At 43.0% G+C, this 19529-nt stretch overlaps 1 protein-coding gene across 1 annotated transcript in view; it reads right to left on the reverse strand.

Moving 5' to 3' along the window:
• Positions 1 to 6185: 6185 nt before the first annotated feature.
• LOC137333833 (protein LSM14 homolog A-like) overlaps positions 6186 to 19529 on the reverse strand; it is a 56137-nt gene continuing 42793 nt past the window's right edge. The window contains exons 6-10 of the mRNA XM_067998199.1: positions 18465 to 18545; positions 15662 to 15832; positions 12343 to 12520; positions 11086 to 11332; positions 6186 to 7418 (exon numbers count right to left, since the gene is read on the reverse strand). Of these exons, the coding sequence (XP_067854300.1) occupies positions 7395 to 7418; positions 11086 to 11332; positions 12343 to 12520; positions 15662 to 15832; positions 18465 to 18545 (701 nt within the window). The 3' untranslated portion in view covers positions 6186 to 7394. The remainder of the gene's footprint in view (positions 7419 to 11085; positions 11333 to 12342; positions 12521 to 15661; positions 15833 to 18464; positions 18546 to 19529) is intronic.

Below are 19529 nucleotides of genomic sequence, written 5' to 3' on the forward strand. Positions count from 1 at the left end.
GGGAAGTTTTGCTCCAGCTATACAAAGCCCTGGTTAGACCACACCTGGAGTTCTGTGTTCAGTTCTGGGCACTGCACCTTGGAAAGGATATATTGGCCTTGGAAGGAGTGCAGCACAGATTCACCAGAATGTTACCAGGGCTCCAAGGGTTAGATTATGAGATTCCATAAACTAGGCTTGTATTCCGTGGAATATAGAAGGTTAAGGGGTGATTTGATTGAGGATTTTGAAAGGAATTGATAGAGTCGAGAGATAAACTTTTTCCGCTGGTGGGGGAGTCTAGGACAAGGGGACAACCTTGAAATCAGAGCCAGGCCATTCAGGGGAGAAATTAAGAAACACTTCACACAAAAGGGTAGTAGAAACATGGAACTCGCTCCCACAAAAAGCAGTCGATGCTAGCTCAATTAATAATTTTAAATCTGAGATCGATAGATTTTTGCTAGCCAAGGGTATTAAGGGATATGGAGCCAAGGCAGGTGGATGAAGTTAGGATACAGATCAGCCATGATCTCATTGAATGGCGGAACAGACTCGAGGGGCTGAATGGCCTACTCCTGTTGCTAGTGAAAGTCTAATTAGAAAATTAAATCTGCCCATAAAGTAAATTAAACTCATCTCCATTGAGAAAACCAGCATCAGGTTCAGATTTGGAGTTGGACATCAGTAATTAGCAAAATAATGGAATAGTCTATTTAGAATGAACTTAATGTTAGAACGCTCCACGATGGGATTCCCAGAATCTGCCACAGGGACACAGATTTAAAGTAACTGCCAAAAGAACCAGGGGGCCAATGAGGACAAATGTTTTTTTTACTCAGCAAGTTGTTACGATGTGGAATGCACTGCCTGAAAGGGCGGTGGAAGTAGATTCAATAGTAACTTTCAAAAGGGAATTGGATAATTTAAAAAGGAAAAATCTGCAGGGCTACGGGGAAAAGAACAGGGGGAGTGGAACTAATTGGATAGCTTTTTCAAAGAACTGGCACAGGCACGATGGGCCGAATTGCCTCCTTATGTATGATTCAATGATAAGATCAAGCACAATGTGTTTAAAGATGTGTTTTATTCGGAGGTTCTGCAGGTAACACCTCTCTGTCTGAACACGGTGATTGCCTTGGCAACGGGCAGTTGCAGGGGCAGTCTGTAAACACCATTTATTATTGTTCAATATGTATAAATGCGTAGGCTTCAAGGAGATCTTGAAACATTTGCCTGAGGAAGGAGAAAATCTCCGAAAGCTTGTGAATTTAAAATAAAATTGCTGGACTATAACTTGGTGTTGTAAAATTGTTTACAATTTAAAGATGGGAACATAGGATCACATTAATTAACTCAGCCACAAGACAAATATTTGCTTTCCAACTCGGCATTCTGAATAAGGAACTCCTGCATATAAAGTCCACTCATTCAAATTCTTGGTGAATTTCTTTTTATTATTAAGTTGTTCCATACATAGACACACAGAGGTACAATTAGTCAAGAAAGCTCATTAGAATTTGTTATGCTTTCAGGTCAAAGTCAGTCCATCAATTCCCATTTAAAAAATTGAAAAATCCAAGTGTCTTCATTTATTTATACCACACGGGGGAAGAGAGATGGGACAAAAAGGTGCTCATGTTTCATAAACAAGTACATACACAAGAACCTGCAAACTTGCTACCAAAACACAGAATTGTTTCCTCTCTGCTGTGGCAGGACATTACATGAAATCTATTATTGCTACTTGATCATGCCTTAGATTTGAAGTTCTTGAACATAATTTCTTCTAAAAATTGGTTTCTTTCTAACACCTGCCCAAAATTTTCAAACACCTCAGATGTATCAAAGTTCTTCCTGCCTTCCAAAAAAAAAATCCCAGTACCTAGTTCTCATTTTTACATGGCCTCTTATCCCCCAAAGAGTAAGTTGAGGGGCACAGCACACTGTCACAATGTGGTAGGTCTCACCTTACAGATGCACCACCTGCTCCAATAGTGTTCCAGGTGTATCCGGGAGCAGCCCCATTCAATGGCAGCAAAGTCCAGTGGGTTAGTCGTTTATAAACTCTCAACTTCAAATATATTTGCTGTCTCCTTCGGTGGAACTCCCATACCCAACAAGCCCATCAGCCATGAAAAAGCGAAGGAGCAGATGAGAATGTGCTTGTCTGTTCTGTTGTTCTTACCCCATTCTCCTCCCAAAAGAAAAATGGGCAAATTACAACATAACCAATGCAGGTCAACAGGGAAGGAGCTCATAGCACTCGTAATGGAGACATTGTAAAATCCAGACCATCACCAAGTCAGCATTCAATGCCTCATCCAACAATATTTCAAAAATCCCAATAATCTTGAATAGATCCCATTTATTTTTTTAAGCAGTTTATCAATTTCTACTCAACTCAACTTTCCATTTGAACTTTCTTGGGTCTCTTAACTTGATCCTAACTGCAAGTCAGGGAATGTGAAAAGAGCCCTTTGAACAGATTCCCATCCACCCATTGTGGGAGAGAACATCTTGTTTTCCATCTAGAGACCAGTAAGGCTTGTGGGAAACCATTCCAGGAAAAATCAGCATCATAAAAATGAAACAACTAATGGCTGTATCTATCTTCACATTTTCCATTCATGTATTCAATGCTATTCTGCCATTGCTGCAGTGACAGTCGCGATGGACACACTTCAAGACAAGGATTCTGTACACTGATCCTGTGCTTCTGCATTTTAACCCCTCAAATCAAAAATTGGCAAGAGACACACATTTAAATGCATTTTGTTCAGTTAGTGCAGCTAAACTAAATTTTTAAAAAAACTTTAAAATAAAAACAGATAAGTTCACTAACGGTCTGGTCGCATCTTCAACCAGGCCTCACCTCCACTGTTCAACAGTAGCCCACTGCCCATCACAGGCAATCCTCTTCTCCCCCTCCCCCCCCCCCCCTATTAGCATGGAAGCCATTACGTTCCATGGGAAATTTGATCACCCCAGTCTATCCCTGCCCAGCAGCCTCCAATTCCGTTAGCAGAGATTTATCCAGTTCCTCTTTGAAGTTAATTGATTCAGCTTCACGTGCTTTCACCAAGAGTCTGTACTGTGTCTCTGCTACTCTAGTGGGGTGATGCTCTGTTCTCGTTTTACCTTGAGCCAAGAGTGTTACAACATATCCCATTGGAATTCACTTGCCAATGAAATGCAATTCTTAATAATGACAAGCATTCACCTTTAATGACAGATTTATATTACGCTACACAATTTAAAAAAAAATAAATTGATGCCTTTTAGTCTAATGTCCAATCCAATCCTGAAAATCCACATGGTAAATTCCACAGATTCCAGCCAATCCCGATGTTCAAATAATTAAAATCTCTTACATTGTAAAGCCTTTTAAGTTATCCTTAAAACGGTATTTGGACACAAGGCATAAAACATCTCAAAGCAAAGACATGAAAAATGGAGCAAGGATACTGCACTTCCCTCAAAATCCAAACAGTGGCAATTATGTGAATATTAAAATGCTGCCCAGAAGCTCCTAAAAGCCAAGAAATGTACAAAAAATTCAGGACTCTACACCTAAATTCTCAGTAACTTTTTGGAAATCAATTTCCCAGTCCCACACTACTGCAGACAGCACCAAAAGAAATTCATCCAGTTCTGTAATTTGTTTTTAAAAAAAACCCTTAAAATGGCAAAAATCTAAACCTGGTTTTCAGGAAGAGTTATCACAAGACCCAAAACTTCAGGCAAGAGTACAGGAATGTGATTTTTCTGTTTGGACATTTGGTTAAAAGCTTCCAGTTTTTAAACCATCTCTCCTCAGAGAAAGAGATATAAAATCTCATTACTTTATAAGTCAGCATCGGTCTGACAATCTAATTGAAGATACATGTGATGCAACAAATGCATCCTGTGATGATGGGCAAATAACAGACTAAATATGTTGCAAACCCACTTGTTCATGTTTGAAGCACTAAAACAGAACTATGGACAATCACAAAAGACTTTTAAGAAATCAAAGTTGAGATGCTGCAAGGCGAAAAAAAATGTCTCTGCCAAAAGATTCAAAAATGTCATACCTACAGGTAATTCCAGCTTTTGAGGGAGGGGAAAACAAAACAGAACAGATCAAGCAAAAGAAGCAAACAGGAACCCAAGTTAAAAAACCCTATCAAAAAAAGGTCCATGATAAGGTTACAGTTTGATTACAGCAAAACGAATCACCTGATGTCAGGCTTTCACAGGCTTAAAACTAACTGTGAATTTTATGCTGAACTTTACATGTCGAGCACTCCCAAGGTTGGGTGTAGCATGGGTCCAATGCAGGGTAGAGGCACCCTCCACTCAATCCCAACCCCATACGACCCTACCCGTAATCAATGTGGTCTTTATCCAGTTTCACACCAGGCATCTCAAACCAGATTACCAATTTAGCGTCAAGTGGTGCGGTGGGGACATGACTACCAGGAGCTAGGTTGAGGCTGCCTAAACTTATTTCACATAGGCCCCTCCCAGACAGATGTGGTCACACTGATTTGCTGTCGTGACTCCCAACACTTGCCCGTGAAAACTCTGCATACGTTAGGTTGTACACACCTGGAAAAGTTTAATATATTGGTCCCTTTTTTCCTTTGGCAAGACTTACAATTGGAAGGTTGAGTTACGATTTGGGGCCTTGCCTTTTCCAAACATCAACCAACCCAACTGGAGGTTTCTCCCCTCCCTCCCACCTTACATAATAAAAAGCACCTCAACGTCATGACCCCCGAGATTTCTCAACCCCTCAGGTCCCCCAGAAGCCCTGCAGGAACATTAACATTCTCCATGACTGGAGGAAGCTTCATTCCAGATTACCACGTGCAGCGCATTGGTCCATCACTCATGCAGATGCTATGGGGTATAAATTTCACCTCTCTTCTCTCCTCCTCTTTCCCGGAAGATGTCAACTCGAGCCGAGGCAGGTTCCTGTACCTACACCTCACCCAAGTGCCAATCATCCCGAGCGAGTCACTAAACTATTCGATTTTGGCGGTGAGGAGGCATCACACTCAAACCCAATCCTGTCCCTTGCCAATTGACCACACATGTACACTATCCAATTGGATAGTAATCAGGAGCAGGCATTCGAGCCGTTCCCTTCCTTATCCTAGGGGTGCTGTCAGCTAATCGGAGCCCTCTAGCTGCATTGAAGGAAATTAAGTACTTCAAATATTTTTTAAACTGAACTGCTTGAACCTCCGTTTAATGTTGCTCAAATAAATGCAGGCCCTGGAAACATATCACCAAGCAGCTGAATTTACTGAATAATGGTTTATTTCTCATTATTGAATAAAAACCTCATGTCGAGTCAGTGAGGCAACCAGAAAATACACCATGCTGTAAATCTCTGGGTCAAATAAACACCAGCACATCTGGTTGATATTCAGAGCCAAGGGGGAGTTAAAAAAGCTAAATTTATATCTTCACAGCAGTCGTAGCATTTACAGTCAAATCCAGCTCAGCACAGGACAATTCAAATAACCACTGTACAAGTTATTGCCAGAACTGTTCACATAATAACCAACCTCCTGCCCCCAAAACTGTCTGGATTTGCATGGCATAGTGTGCGCCCACTGGTCAAGACAGCTTATATCAAATCAAAAATTTTCAAATTGTATTGGGACTCATTCTTTTAAAAACAAGGGAGTTAGGACTGGAAAATGTACTCATTGAAGAGCTGGCATGGAATTCAATTTGTTGTTTTTTTTGGCAAACGTGTATCGCTGATGGGACGTCAGTGACATCTGTCGATAACTGTGGCGTTCCACCACGTGCAAACTGGTTACAGTGCAGGCTCGGTGGGTTTATATTTAGGGCTTTTTCTTTTGATGGGAGTCATACCTGAACTGTAAAGTGAAAGGGGATTCTCCCCTCCACCCTCGCCCAAAACCACATTATCCTCCTTCCCCGCACCATGGAAACTACACCCTCCCCAAACACGATTCCAAAGTGTTCTGCTCTTTGCATGGTGCAGCAGGAAACAAGTAGAGACAGCACCTGGGAGAAGTACAGGCGATGCACCTCCCAGAGAGCGGCACCCGCGGCCAGAGTGGGGCAGCTTCATCGCGAGATAAGCCCGGAGCTACTTTTCCTCCCCCTGCCCCGTATTTAGCTGGGTTTCCAGATACATCAGTCCGTCTCCCCTCCCCTCCCCACCCACCCACCCCCCCCAAAGCCTGTAATGCATTCAAATAAATATGTAACAGATCAGATCTGCAGCAAGTACCAAGGATGTAATTCAAATCAAACAGTTTGGATATCATGAAGCACAAGAGCAAGGCCCAGGTGACTGAATTACATCCTCAAACTCACTGACCGACATTAGTTAGTTATTCAATAATATTTAGTGTATAGTTACTTTTACTGTTATGTGACGAGCATAGCAAGGAACTGGGTGAAAGACAAATAAAGATAGCGACAGAGGAAATTCATCTCTTGTACCATCGATCTTGAATTTGTGGGCAAGACATTATCAGGGCACTAACTATACACTATATATTACATGTCAATATTGGAGTTCAAAAACTTTCACATAATGGCTATATAAATTCAAAAATTGTTCATCTTTGGATCCCTTTATGCTTTGTATGTTTCAGAGCTAAATTTACCCACAAATCAAAAAAAGCTACAAATGTTAAGTTTTTTTTCCCCTCGTGTTTTTGTTCGAAATTAAAAATTCTACCAGGAGATCACCTTCATAAAACACGAAGAGTAGTTGGAGACACCGGAGAGTTTTGTAACTCATCCCACCCCAGGGGGGAAAGGAGGAGAGGTATCTCCTGAGTCTTGCATTATGAAAAAGATGTTCCGATCCCACCTTTATCTTTCGTTTAAAAAAAAGTACAGCCACAAGTGTGTGCGTTTTTGTCCTACGCAGATTAAAGCTAAGTTTTATCGTTCCACGGAAAAAAATAAATCTGAAGAGCTTTCTAACGTAGTTTCCTGTGAAGTTTCAGTGAGTCAAAATGTAAATCACAGTAGATGGCCGGCTGCATACAGTATTTTTCTTGCAAATGACAGCATTTTTAATCAAACATTTTCAGCAATAAGAAAGCACTCTCGTTATCAATGCAAAAATACTGGAAAGCTCCAACGCACTAGTCGCATGTGTTTTTTTTGCCTCATCTATACATTTACAAATTTTCCTTCCGCTATTTCAAAGACAAATATTTAATGCTCAACATTGCAAAGGACGGCCCTCCTCCACAAGACATTGCGTGTTCCCCCTTTGAAGTCAAGCACGTAAATACCAGTGCTGGTGACAAGATATACAGCAAATTAATTTCTTCATTCTTGCTGTCAAAAATAAGTTTGAAACTAAACGAATTCTCTGGACCTGGTCGATCTAAAGTCCTTTATTTTTAAATCCAGCTTGTATACTATGCAGCAACTTTATTGTCCTTCTGTGAAAAGAAAAATTGAAGCACGTCAATAAACGCTTTTGTGTTGGGATTAAAACCTGTTCTCTCTTCACAAATGCTGACTGATCTGTGTATTCCCAGCATTTTAGGTTTTTATTATTGACAAATTATGATATGGCACCTAGCAAATTAAAACAATAAGAACATTTTCATAGAATCATACAAACAAAGAGAGGGGACAGCACGGAAGGAGGCCATTCGGCCTATCAAGTCCATGCCGGCTCTATGCAAGAGCAATATCCAGCTAGTCCCACTCCCCCGCCCTATCCCCGTAGCCCTGCAAATTTTTTCCTTTCAAGTACTTATCCAGTTCCCTTTTGAAGGCCATGATTGAATCTGCCTCCACCACCCCCTCGGGCAGTGCATTCCAGATCCTAACCACTCGCTGTGTAAAAAAGTTTTTCCTCATGTCACCTTTGGTTCTTTTGCCAATCACCTTAAATCTGTGTCCTGATTCTTGACCCTTCCACCAATGGGAACAGTTTCTCTCTATCTACTCTGTCTGGACCCTTCATGATTTTGAATACCTCTATCAAATCTCCTCTCAACCGTCTGTTCCAAGGAGAACAACCCCAGCTTCTCCAGTCTCTCCACGTAACTGAAGTCCCTCATCCCTGGAATCATTCTAGTAAATCTCTTCTGCACCCTAAGGCCTTCACATCTTTCCTAAAGTGCAGTGCCCAGATTTGGACACTATACTCCAGTTGTGGTCGAACCAGTGTTTTATAAAGGTTCATCATGACTTCCATACTTTTGTACTCTATGCCTCTATTTATAAAGCCCAGGATCCCGTATGCTTTCTTAATCGCTTTCTCAACCTGCCCTGCCACTTTCAATGATTTGTTCACATATACCCCCAGATCTCTGTTCCTGTACCCCTTTTAGAGTTGTGCCCTCTAGTTTATATTGCCTTTCCTCGTTCTTCCTACCGAAATATATCACCGCATTTTTCTGCATTAAATTTCATCTGCCACGTGTCCCACCCATGCCACCAGCCTGTCTATATCCTCTTGAAGTCTATCATTATCCTCCTCACTGTTTACTACACTTCCAAGTTTTGTGTCAGCTGCAATTTTGAAATTGTGCCCTGTACCCTCAAGTCCAAGTCATTAATATGTACCAAGAAAAGCATTAATATGTATCAAGAAAACCCTGTACACTACCCTCCAGTCCAAAAAACAACCATTCATAACTACTCTCTGCTTCCTGTTACTTAGCCAATTCTGTATCCATTCTGCTACTGCCCACTTTATTCCATGGGCTTCAATTTTTTTTTTATTCGTTCATGGGATGTGGGCATCACTGGCAAGGCCGGCATTTATTGTCCATCCAGGACATCCTCTCCAGCACTGCAATATTCTCCTTAATCAATACTGCGACCCCACCCCTATCTTTCCTGAACACCTTGTATCCAGGAATATTTAGTACCCAATCCTGCCCTTTTTTGAGCCAGGTCTCCGTTATCGCCACAACATCATATTTCCAAGTGGCTAATCGCACCTGCAGCTCTCCAACCTTATTTACCACGCTTTGTGCGTTGGCACACATGCACTGTAAACCTATTTAGACTTTCTTGTACTCTCAGTCTGGTCCCATCTTGTTCTAGTGTTATCTTCCTCTCCCAATCCTTTGTGCACCTTGTTTCTACTTTCTAATGCTACATCCTGGTACCCAGGATTTTTTGAAACAACTTTTCAAAAGTTTCTGAAAAGAACAACTTGCATTTCTATAGCGTTTTTCACAACCTCAGGACATCCCAAAGTGCTTTACAGCCAATAAAGTGCCTTTGAGAAGTAGTCACTGTTGTAATGTAGGAAAATGGCAAATTCACACACAGCAAGCTCCCACAACACTAACATGATAATGATCAGATAATCTTTTTTTAAAATGATGTTGGTTGAGGCAGAAAGATTGGCCCAGGACACCAGGGAGAACACCCCTGCTCTCTTTTGAAATAGTATCACTACTTTTTACGCCCACCTGAGGGGGCAGACGGGGTCTGGGTTTAACATCTCATCCCAAAGACAGCACCTCCAACAGTGCAGCACTCCCTCAGTACTGCTCTGGGAGTGTCAGCCTAGATTATTTGCTCAAGTCTCTGGAGTGGGGTTCCAACCCACAACTTTCAGACTCAGAGGAGAGAGAGAGGGTGCAAACAAACAACAAAAAACCAGCACAGAAAAACAAAAAGTAAATTTAAAATTTGATTGAAAAGACTGAAACTAAAATACGACTCAAGCTTTTGGGAACTAAACTGAAACTAGGGTTAAATTTTATCCAGAGGACTTTAAAATAAAACAAAACAATAAGGCGGGAACAGAAATACATCTCTAGGACTAAAACATGCTGCTCTGTTATGTCCCGTTCCAACCAGGAGCAAACAACACGGGTGATCCAGCTCTACAAATGTAGGATATGTGAAGGGCTTTGTCCCCATAGGAACAGGCCACTGGCATTCTCAAGGTTTAATATAGCTGCTCATGGGTAAAGCACCCACTGTGTGCGCCATGACGCCAAGCAGGTCCAATGGGTCCAGGCAGCAGCATTTAGGACACTACAATTGGCCTCAGATTCAACACAAGGCAAAGCTGTGGATCCCCCCCGATGGCTCAACAGTTCATTACACAAGTCCCAATCTCTTATTTTGTGTTTCTGAGCCATGGAAACCTGGAAGGTCCAAATTTCAATCCCAGGTCAGTAGAGTGTTACTGAGGGCAGTTGTCGGGACTTAAAAATCAACCTGAACATTCTTGGCTGGCGGGGAGGGGGGAGGGAGAATGTCGTCCAGGATTCCCATTCTGATCGCCATCCAATGACTCCTGCTGGAAGTGCATGTGAGGGGAGAGGTTTGGGCTTGGTGGTGATGCCCGTGGTAGAACAGCATGCCAACGCTCACCACCGAGGCTCAGAATTGCACTGCAGCTTGGGTGAGTTACCGGTGGATGCCCATTGCTTGCGGCTCCGTACCCTAGCAAGGTGTCAGTGCCTTTAGGAAGAGGAGCAAAGGAGGGGTGAAAAACTGGCAGAGAAAGGAGGGAAAAAGAAAAACCCATGGCAAGTTCACAACCTTGGCTCCAGGGGGAGAAGATTCCAAAAATACCAAGATTTTAAAAAAATGGGGCGTCAGACTGTAGTCAAAAGGGGAGGAGTTTTTGGATTATTGGTGCACAACCTTTAATAGTTTCCTTTCACAATGCATCAAACGTACTGCACAAACACAGGCCATACCGCCCATCGGGTCTATCCCGGTGTTTATGCTTCACACGAGCCTCCTCCCACCCTTCATCTAATCCCATCAGCATATCCTTCTATTCCTTTCTCCCTCATGTACTTGTCTAGCTGCCCCTTAAACACATCAATGCTATTCACTTCAACTACTCCTTGTGGTAGTGAGTTCCACGTTCTCACCACTCTCTGGCTGAAGAAGTTTCTCCTAAATTCCCTATTGGATTAGCGATCTTATATTTATGGCCTTTAGTTTCGGACTGCCCCATTTTTCTGCTGATTTTTGCCCTTGGTGTTATAATTAGGATTTCAGCAAAGTGTGTGAAATTGTCAGAACGTTTCCCACTTGTACACTTCCAGCTTTCCAAACTCGGGCAAAGTTATACAAGGTCAAAAAAAAGTTGTAGAAAGAGGATTTAGTTACCCTGTATTCGAAGTCTGAAAACTCTCTGCCTCCTCCGCGGCTTCCTCTGAATCCTCCACGGTAACCACCACGGGGAGGGCCAAAGTTCCCTCTCCCTCCACGACCCCGCCCTCCCCGGTAGCCGTAGCCGCCTCTCCCTCTGTAGCCCCCGCGGCCGCGCATCGGGCGGAGCGGGATTCCGAACGTTTCCGCATTTATCCGCCTCTCCTCGGCCCAGGTGGGTCTCCGGTCCCTGGAAGAGTAATAGCTGGACAGAGTTGTAGTGCATGCTCACCAAATGTTAAGTCAGCAGCAAAAACACTAGGAACAGGAGACAGGCATTCAGCCCCTCGAGCCTGTTCTGCCATTCAGTCAGATCATCACTGATCTGTACCCCAAATCCACTTACCCACTCTTGCTCCATATCCCTCGATACCCTTACCCAACAAACATCTCACTCAGGTTATGAATATTTCAATCGACCCCCAGCATTCACAGCCTTTTGGGGGAAGCAAGTCACAGATTTACACTACCCTTTGTGTGGAAAAAATGCTTCCTGATTTCACTCTTCAACGGCCCAGCTTAATCTTAATTCACAAGAACCCAGAATATCGGACCTGTGAGGATCAGCAGCATGAAGGGGGTCAGCATAGGGTACGTGTCCCAAGCCAGGGGGATGGGGAAACTGAATCAACCCAATCAGTGTCCCTGTACATACAGCCAGGACAGACACCAGCATTTTATCTCCATTCAAAGACAACCATAACCATGCTGTAGTTTGGCAGAAAATGGTTGGTGTCTTTGTTCAAATACAAGTTACTTCCTTGTTAAAAATTCATTCTGGGGATGCGGGTGTCGCTGGCAAGGCCGGCATTTATTGGCCACCCCTAGCTGCTCGAGAGAAGGTGGTGGTGAGCCATCTTCTCAAACTATTCCTCTTTTAAAGGCTTCCCACCTCCAAGCAACAGAGTCATACAGTATGGACTGTGAATTAATCCAGGGCACCATCTGTGCTATTTCACAGTCCAGCAGATGGATAATTCTAGCAGAAGGGCATTATTATTAACCGCACCACTGCACACTTTGAGGAGCAAGAGTGGTCTGCAGGTCTCCTACAAAGCTCTTCAGCATGCGTCAATGTTCCAAAACGCTGCACAGTAACGTTACTTGCACTGCACTTGCAATTTACACATTTATGGGAGAGGGGTAATTTCACCTTCAAAAAAAAAACCTAAATGTTGAGTTAGCACTTGTGCTTTTTTGGCAGGTAATAAATACCTGGTCTCATTATCACAAGAGATGTTGTCAAAAAAGGATTTGGTTTTGTCGTAATAGCATTTCGATCCCACAGAGTCCTCCTCATCGGCGTTCCCTTCACTGTTTTGCGTTTCAATCCCTGAGTCACCTTTATCTTCACCATTTACAGCCCTCTCTGTTTTATCAGGCTGCTTGTCGTCTGTCGGAAGAAAAAAAAAATCCTGAAGTTTGATAAATTAAGAGCGGAATTGCAATGTAAATCTTTAAATCCTATAAAAATTGACATTCACATCAAACGACGAACGAACGTGTATTTCCTCAGCACCTTTCACGACCTCAGGACATCCCAAAGCACTTTACAGTCAATGAAGTACTTTTGAAGTGTAGTTCCTGGTGTAATGTAGGAAACGCGGCAGCCAATTCGCACACTCCCACAAACAGCTATGGGGTAATGACCAGATCATTTGTTTTTATTTTGAAGTGATATTGGTTGATAGATAAATATCGGCCAGAAAACTGAGGAGAATTACCCTGCTCTTCTTTTATATCCACCCGAGGCGGCAGACTGGTCCTCAGTTTAATGTCTCATCCAAAAGACGGAATGAAGGGAATTTGAGTTTGCCAATTGCAAAAGTCGCACTTTGCCAGTGGTACTCGCTCTTGATGCATCGGTCTGATTGCAGAAGGAGACATCATTTGTTGAACCAGGTGTGTTGGACTAAATACAAGGGTATAGAAAACAAGTCTACACATCAATGGGGCAAGAATGCAGAATTCTCTGCAACAAAGCACTGTTGAAGATTAAATACATTTAAAAAGGGAATAATTGCTTGTAAAAAGATTATTAAAGGGTATGGTTAGTGAGCTGGAGAGTGGAATTAGACTGGGTAGGATATTAATGGGTATGGGGAGCAAGCAGGAGAGTGAGATTAGACTAAGTGGAATATCGAAGGGTATGGCGAGCGAGGAGAGTAGGATTAGACTGGCTGACTCCGCAGAGATGAACAATGGCACAGACTTGATAGACCAAACGGCCAGTTTTGGTGTGGGAACATTCTGATTCCAAGTGATTTGGTATTGCTCAAATATCAACATTTTCAACGGTTCCAGGGCTCATATTGCAAAATTGGAAAATTCAGGCAGTAGATCACACGACACTCGGTAAATGTAGACCTTCATGGGATGGTGGGGCTGCACCAGATCACTTACCTCCCCATCGATGCCCAAAGACAACTCGCCCAGTCCTGATCTGACAAATGATCAACACCCAGAATATTAATCTGCTTTAGGTGTTAGCCGTGGCTCAGTGGGTAGCACTCTCACCCGAGTCAGAAGGTTGTGTGTTCAAGTCCCACTCCAGGCACTAGAGCACAAAATTTAGGCTGACGCTCCCAGTGCAGTACTGAGGGAGTCCTGCACCGTCGGAGGTGCCAAGTTTTGGAAGGGACGTTAAACCAAGGTCCCGTCTACCCTCACGGGTGGATATAAAAGATCCCATGGCATTATTCGAAGAGCAGAGAGTTCTCCTCTGTGCCCTGGCCAATGTTTATCTCTCAACCAACATCTCTAAAATCAGGTTATCTGGTCATTATCACGTTGTGCACAAATTGGCTGCTGTGCTTCCCACATTACAACAGTGACTACACTGCAAAAGCACTTCGTTGGTTGTAAAGCACTTTAGGATGTCCTGCAGTCGTGAAAGGCACTGTATAAATTCAAGTCTTTTTCAGATGCTGACAGATTTGCTGTGCATTTACAGCATTTTCTATTTTTAATTTCAGTTTCTACTATTTGCAGTTTTTCCTGTTTGTCTCTTTTCCAAGTCATTCTGTCCTGCTTACATTGCCTCCAGCTGTACCCTATTATGTGCTATTTAATTAATCGGTTGCAGATTTGAGCCAGGGAGTGGTGAAAGGAGTGGAGGGGAAAATGAGACGAGACTCACATTTATATCGTGCCATATCTGGTCTCAAAACACTTCACATATGATGAATTGCTTTGTGGGCTCTTGCTGTGTGCAAAATCTGTTTGCCTAAGCAAGTCAGCGCACTTCAAAACAGCAGAGTCAAGCGACCAATAAATATGTTTCTCGTGGTGTTGGTTGAGGGAGGAATAGAACAGCGTCACAGCACGTTAAATGTCTACCTGAAATACCACAACAGGCAGATGGCAGACTCGTTTTAACATCACATCCGAAGAACAGCAATCAAACTCTCCCTTAGTACTGTACTTGATCGTCAGCGCACATTACGAGCTCAGGTCCTGAACCCGCAACCTTTTGATTCTGAATCAGGAGCGCTACCAACTAAGCCAAGCAGACGCTGCAAGCTCAGCTCCCGTGCCTCAGTGAGAAGAGTTTTGTCAGCTCTTATCCAGCCCTTTACATCAAGGGCTTCATTTTTTTTTGCTCTGAAGGTTAAATCGTAGAATCACAGCACAAAAGGAGGCTATTCGGCCCATCGTGCCTGTGCTTTGAAAGGGCTATCCAATTAATCCCACTCCCCTGCTCTTTCCCCATAGCCCTGTAATCTTATCCCCTTCAAGCATTTATCTAATTCCCTTTTCAAAGTTACTATTGAATCTGCTTCTACCATCCTTTCAAGCAGCGCATTCCAGATCATCATAACACTACATAAAAAACAATTATCATCTCCCCTGATTCTTTTGCCAATTACCTTGTGTTTGTACTCTCTCCAGGAACCACCTTTCAGCTGAGCATTGATCCCCCAGTCTAATATTTTGCATCTATTCCATGGACATGCACCTTGTGAATCGGTCCATTATGTGGCTCAGTGTTAAATGCCTTCCTAAAATCAGGTAGATAATATCCAGATCTGTATGTAACCTGCCCCTTCTGAACCCACAATGGGTCTCCAATCAGCCAGAGTCCTTCAGATAATGCCTTCAACACTTTCCTCAACATCAAGGCTCACAAGTCTGATTTGAAGGTTTGTTTCAGTATAAGAGTCAATTATGGGGAAATTGCATAGCCCAGACCATCATTTGACACAGAGAGGACGAAGAGATTGTCTGAGAATGGGGAAGGGGGCAATGGAACAATTAAAAATAGTGCCAAAAACAGCAAGTTCTGTGGCAAAGCATCAGAGATGTGCTCTCTAAACTACAATGTTTGAATCTGTTGGCCACATGGTCAGTTTTCCCCCCCACCAGGCCTGTATTGTGGGGAGCCAGAGCAATAACAAAGGGAGACTTCAGAGGACACTAACCGCGAGTACACACAAGTGCCAACAGTGCTCACCTGCCCTTGGCTGTAAAAGATGCTGCACGAAAACTGCAGCTTCAGTCAAGAGCGAGGGCAGAGAAAGAAAACGCCCTTTACCTTTCAACTTCAGCTTATTCTGGAACTCTCTATCGATCTCCTCTTTATTAAACTGCGCATTCGCGCTCTCGAAGTCGAAGTCTTTCTCGAACTTCATCGGGCCGTCTCTTCTGACTGTGAATCTGCCTCTTCCTCGGCTTCCACCACGTCCTCGTCTAACAGCCTGGCCTCCTGACAACGAGCAGAGAACACGTCAGTGCGCGAAAGGACCCTGTTCAGAACAGGGAACAGCGGGCAACATGGTCAGCATCACAACCGGTAGAACCCACGGTTACAGCACCAAACACTAGTCCGAGGAGATGGCCACTTCGACATCCCAATATCTCTGCTACAGCGCATCCCCATCTACAGGAGACCTGGCTCGTCCAGACCATGAGATAAACGAACAGTGCCCTCCCAAGCAAAGTCAACACCTAACTGCAGATGGGCATGCTAATCAAGAGGATATCTTTTCTACCCCCCCAATTATCATCAAGATTAAACTTGAAGCCCAGATCGTCGACAAGACTCACATTGTCCACCAACAGGCAAACTGTAAATCGGGAAAATCAGGACGGTCTGCACAGAAAGTGTTTGCTGACGGTAGTGAAGAGATATTTCCACTGTGAACTCAAATACACTTCCAGGGTTTAAGTGATTTGATTTTTTTTTGCAGCCGCAGAGGTGCAGTTTTATGCACTTGTCCTGCTAATAACAGGCCTCGCTTGGTACATGAGAAAGATAGGTTCACAGTTTATACAGCTAAAAAGTTGAGATCTCTACAGGAGCGAAGGTTTAACGATGCAGTGGTTGAACGGCTGCAGGTTTCAAATAGAACGCTGAATAGGACCGTGCATTTTCCTCATCAAGGGCCTGCTGCAAACACTCAAGGACGTAGTCACTCCAAACTCAGTCATTCATTCACACCCCTCCCCCAAAAAAGTCAGGGGGCACATCTGGACTGGCACCCAAGTAAACTTGAAGTTAACCCGTGGAATCACTCCAGGATGCACAGGCCATTTCCCAGTCAGTGAACTGAACAGAGCAGCCTGGTAACAAGAAAAACCTACGTGGAGGGTGACCACTGAAGTTAAAAAGGCCGGTCTTCCGACTCCGGATTACGGCACGGTGACCCCTGCTAGAAATGCCCACGTGTCAATGTTGGATGAGTTCAGGATTGAGCTCGGCCATGAGCCAAGACGTCACTCGGCATCAAAGGTCACACACCAGACACCCACGTGAGGCACTCCTCCCTCCCCCGTTAGATCTGTACTGCAGCAGGGGAGTCAATACCTTCAGAAGGTATTGCTTAAAATAACGCTTGAAATAAAATCAAGTTGTTAATTTTTGAAAAGTCGCTGAACAAAATTACTTTCAAGCAACAAAAAAATTGAAGAAAAATACCACCAAAAAGAAAGAAAACAAACAACAAGCGGGGCATGACAACAAAACTGATTCATGGATTTTAGAAATGCCTGATCCATGAAGTTAGCATTTAAGTCCAGGATACAACTGTGAGACTCCCCCTCTCCAAGTTACTATTTGCCAATTCATTAAAATAAACAGGATACACACATCAAGCACCAGTGGTCTTTTACTAAAATTAAAACCATTCCTTTCTTGCGCAAGCAACCAAATGTTCAGATTTGGACGAGTGATCAAGAGCCATGAGGCCAACAACAGCTATAAACCATGCTGCAGTTCCCAGGTTACTCAGACTGGAAAATTCTATTTGCCAGCTTGTAAGTAATCTCAGCCAGTACATATCTTCCTCCCCATCCCCAAAATTACTTACTTTGTTTTCAAAATGCATCTCGCCCTTGGTACCTCACTGCACCTCTTGCCCATCATCCCAACTAGTCCCTCATCACCATGATCGTCTTCTTGAAAAGACTGATTTCCCATGATCAAAGCTTCAAGGTCACCTTTTATGTTTAGTGACAATTAAATTTATACAAATCAAATCTTACAAAACCACGATTAACAAAAAAGCACTCTTCATAATCGTCCTGGGCTCCAAAGCAGATTTCACAGACCAACCATTAGCCATTGGAAATTCTGACTCTGATAAAATGAAACAGATCACAGAGACTAAAGAAAAAATGGAATTCCCTTGGGACACTACGGCCTGTGAAGGTGATTGTGACCGGCCGAACTCAGCAGGGTTAATGGCCCCAACTATTCTGCTGGTCAGTTGGCATTAAAATGTCGGTCCCTGAATAACCAACGATGCTTTACCGATGGGTGCAGATATTAATGAGAAACAGTTAGCTACTTACAAGGCTCCCATCCGAAATAGTTGGTGCTATAATCCTTCGGCTAGAAAACCTTCCATCTCTCACCCCTCCTTTAAAAACTTCCTCACAACCCATCTCTTCAGTCAAACTTTAAGTCACCATTCCACCTGATCTTTCTTTTCTTAGCTAAGTGGCTGTTTTCCGGATGCCCATATCTGTGATCCCATAACGTTAACGCTGTTATTTAAATAGAAGCTGCCGTTAAGATCCAAAATGTGACACTAATATTTTCAGGGTGAAGTCAATACTTCGGTCTGTGGAACACTGGCCTGGGATGCAAGGACGTAGAGTGCGGGACACAGCGCTGATAAAAGGATCTAGGCTGTTACTGTATACTTGCACAGGATATACTCCAAGAGCCACGAGTAAAGGACAGAGAGGAGGTCGAATGTGGGCACCACAGTATTTCAATTGGTCTCCTGGATTGCAGCCGGACTGAACACCACACCTACATAAATTTTGCCAGCAGTGCATTGGGTGCACAGAACAAAGAAACTGTCACATTTGGTTGTTGAGCAATCACGTACCCGATGGCCTCCTGTTCGGTTCCCGGTTTTCATTCTTAAGGTGATCGTTCTCTGGCCGCAGACTTTTATGTGAATCAAAAACTATTAAAAAAAAAAGTAAAATAAATAATGCCTTGCTTAGGACTAACATTTCAGAACTGAAACAATAAAGCATTGATATCAGAAAGTCCTACACAAGATGGTTAAGACAACAAAACTTGGAAAAAATACTCAAAACTGGGAGAAGAACAGACAGCACTGTAAATACACAGCAGGTTAATGTTAGATAGATCGAGATCAACACAAATTATATAGGTTCAGACGCCAGACATAAATTAACTTGTTGGTTTATAATTAAATCAACAGAAAGTATAAGGAAGCCTATATACTCGCAAATAGGATACTCGTCAGGGTCCGCAAACTTCTATTCAGGCGAGTTCTCAACACTGAATACCAAACGACTAATGAAATTGGTCCATATTCATAAATCTCGAGGAACAGTTTCTAAGCAATGTCAGATGACTTGCTCTAAACCAATCAATTCTGAGAGTATTTTCATGTGATCCTTGGGTGTGCTATGCTCCTGCTCCAGTAGGTGGCAATGTTGCACCACATACACTTCATTTCTCATCAATAGAAGATAAAACAACCTTGCACTGGTTGTAAACATTCACACTTGCCCCAGGATATCAGTAACTTAGACATGCTGTCTCCAAACTAGGCCGTAATTCTTTACGCATATCGTTTGATGCTTCTTAAAATTGCATTAAACTTTACAACACATCCTGACTTGTTTTGGCCTAATCTAAACCATTTGTTAGCTTGTATCACACAGAATAAACTCATAACACAGATATTAGTACTAACTTCTCTACTGTTAAGCTATTTTTCAATTATTTGTCACCAGATGTTCTAAGCCTTCTGCCGAATCATTCCCAATGTATGCGTGGGGTTTCTACATTTCCTCCTTTACTGTAACCCTCTATGCCAACTATACCATGATATTCTTTACCTATGATAAGCTGCTAACCTACAAGAACATAAGAAATAGGAGGAGTAGGCCATGCAGCCCCCACCCCGAGCCTG

Source organism: Heptranchias perlo, chromosome 16, assembly GCF_035084215.1.
Source record: "Heptranchias perlo isolate sHepPer1 chromosome 16, sHepPer1.hap1, whole genome shotgun sequence".
NCBI classification, from domain to species: domain Eukaryota; kingdom Metazoa; phylum Chordata; class Chondrichthyes; order Hexanchiformes; family Hexanchidae; genus Heptranchias; species Heptranchias perlo.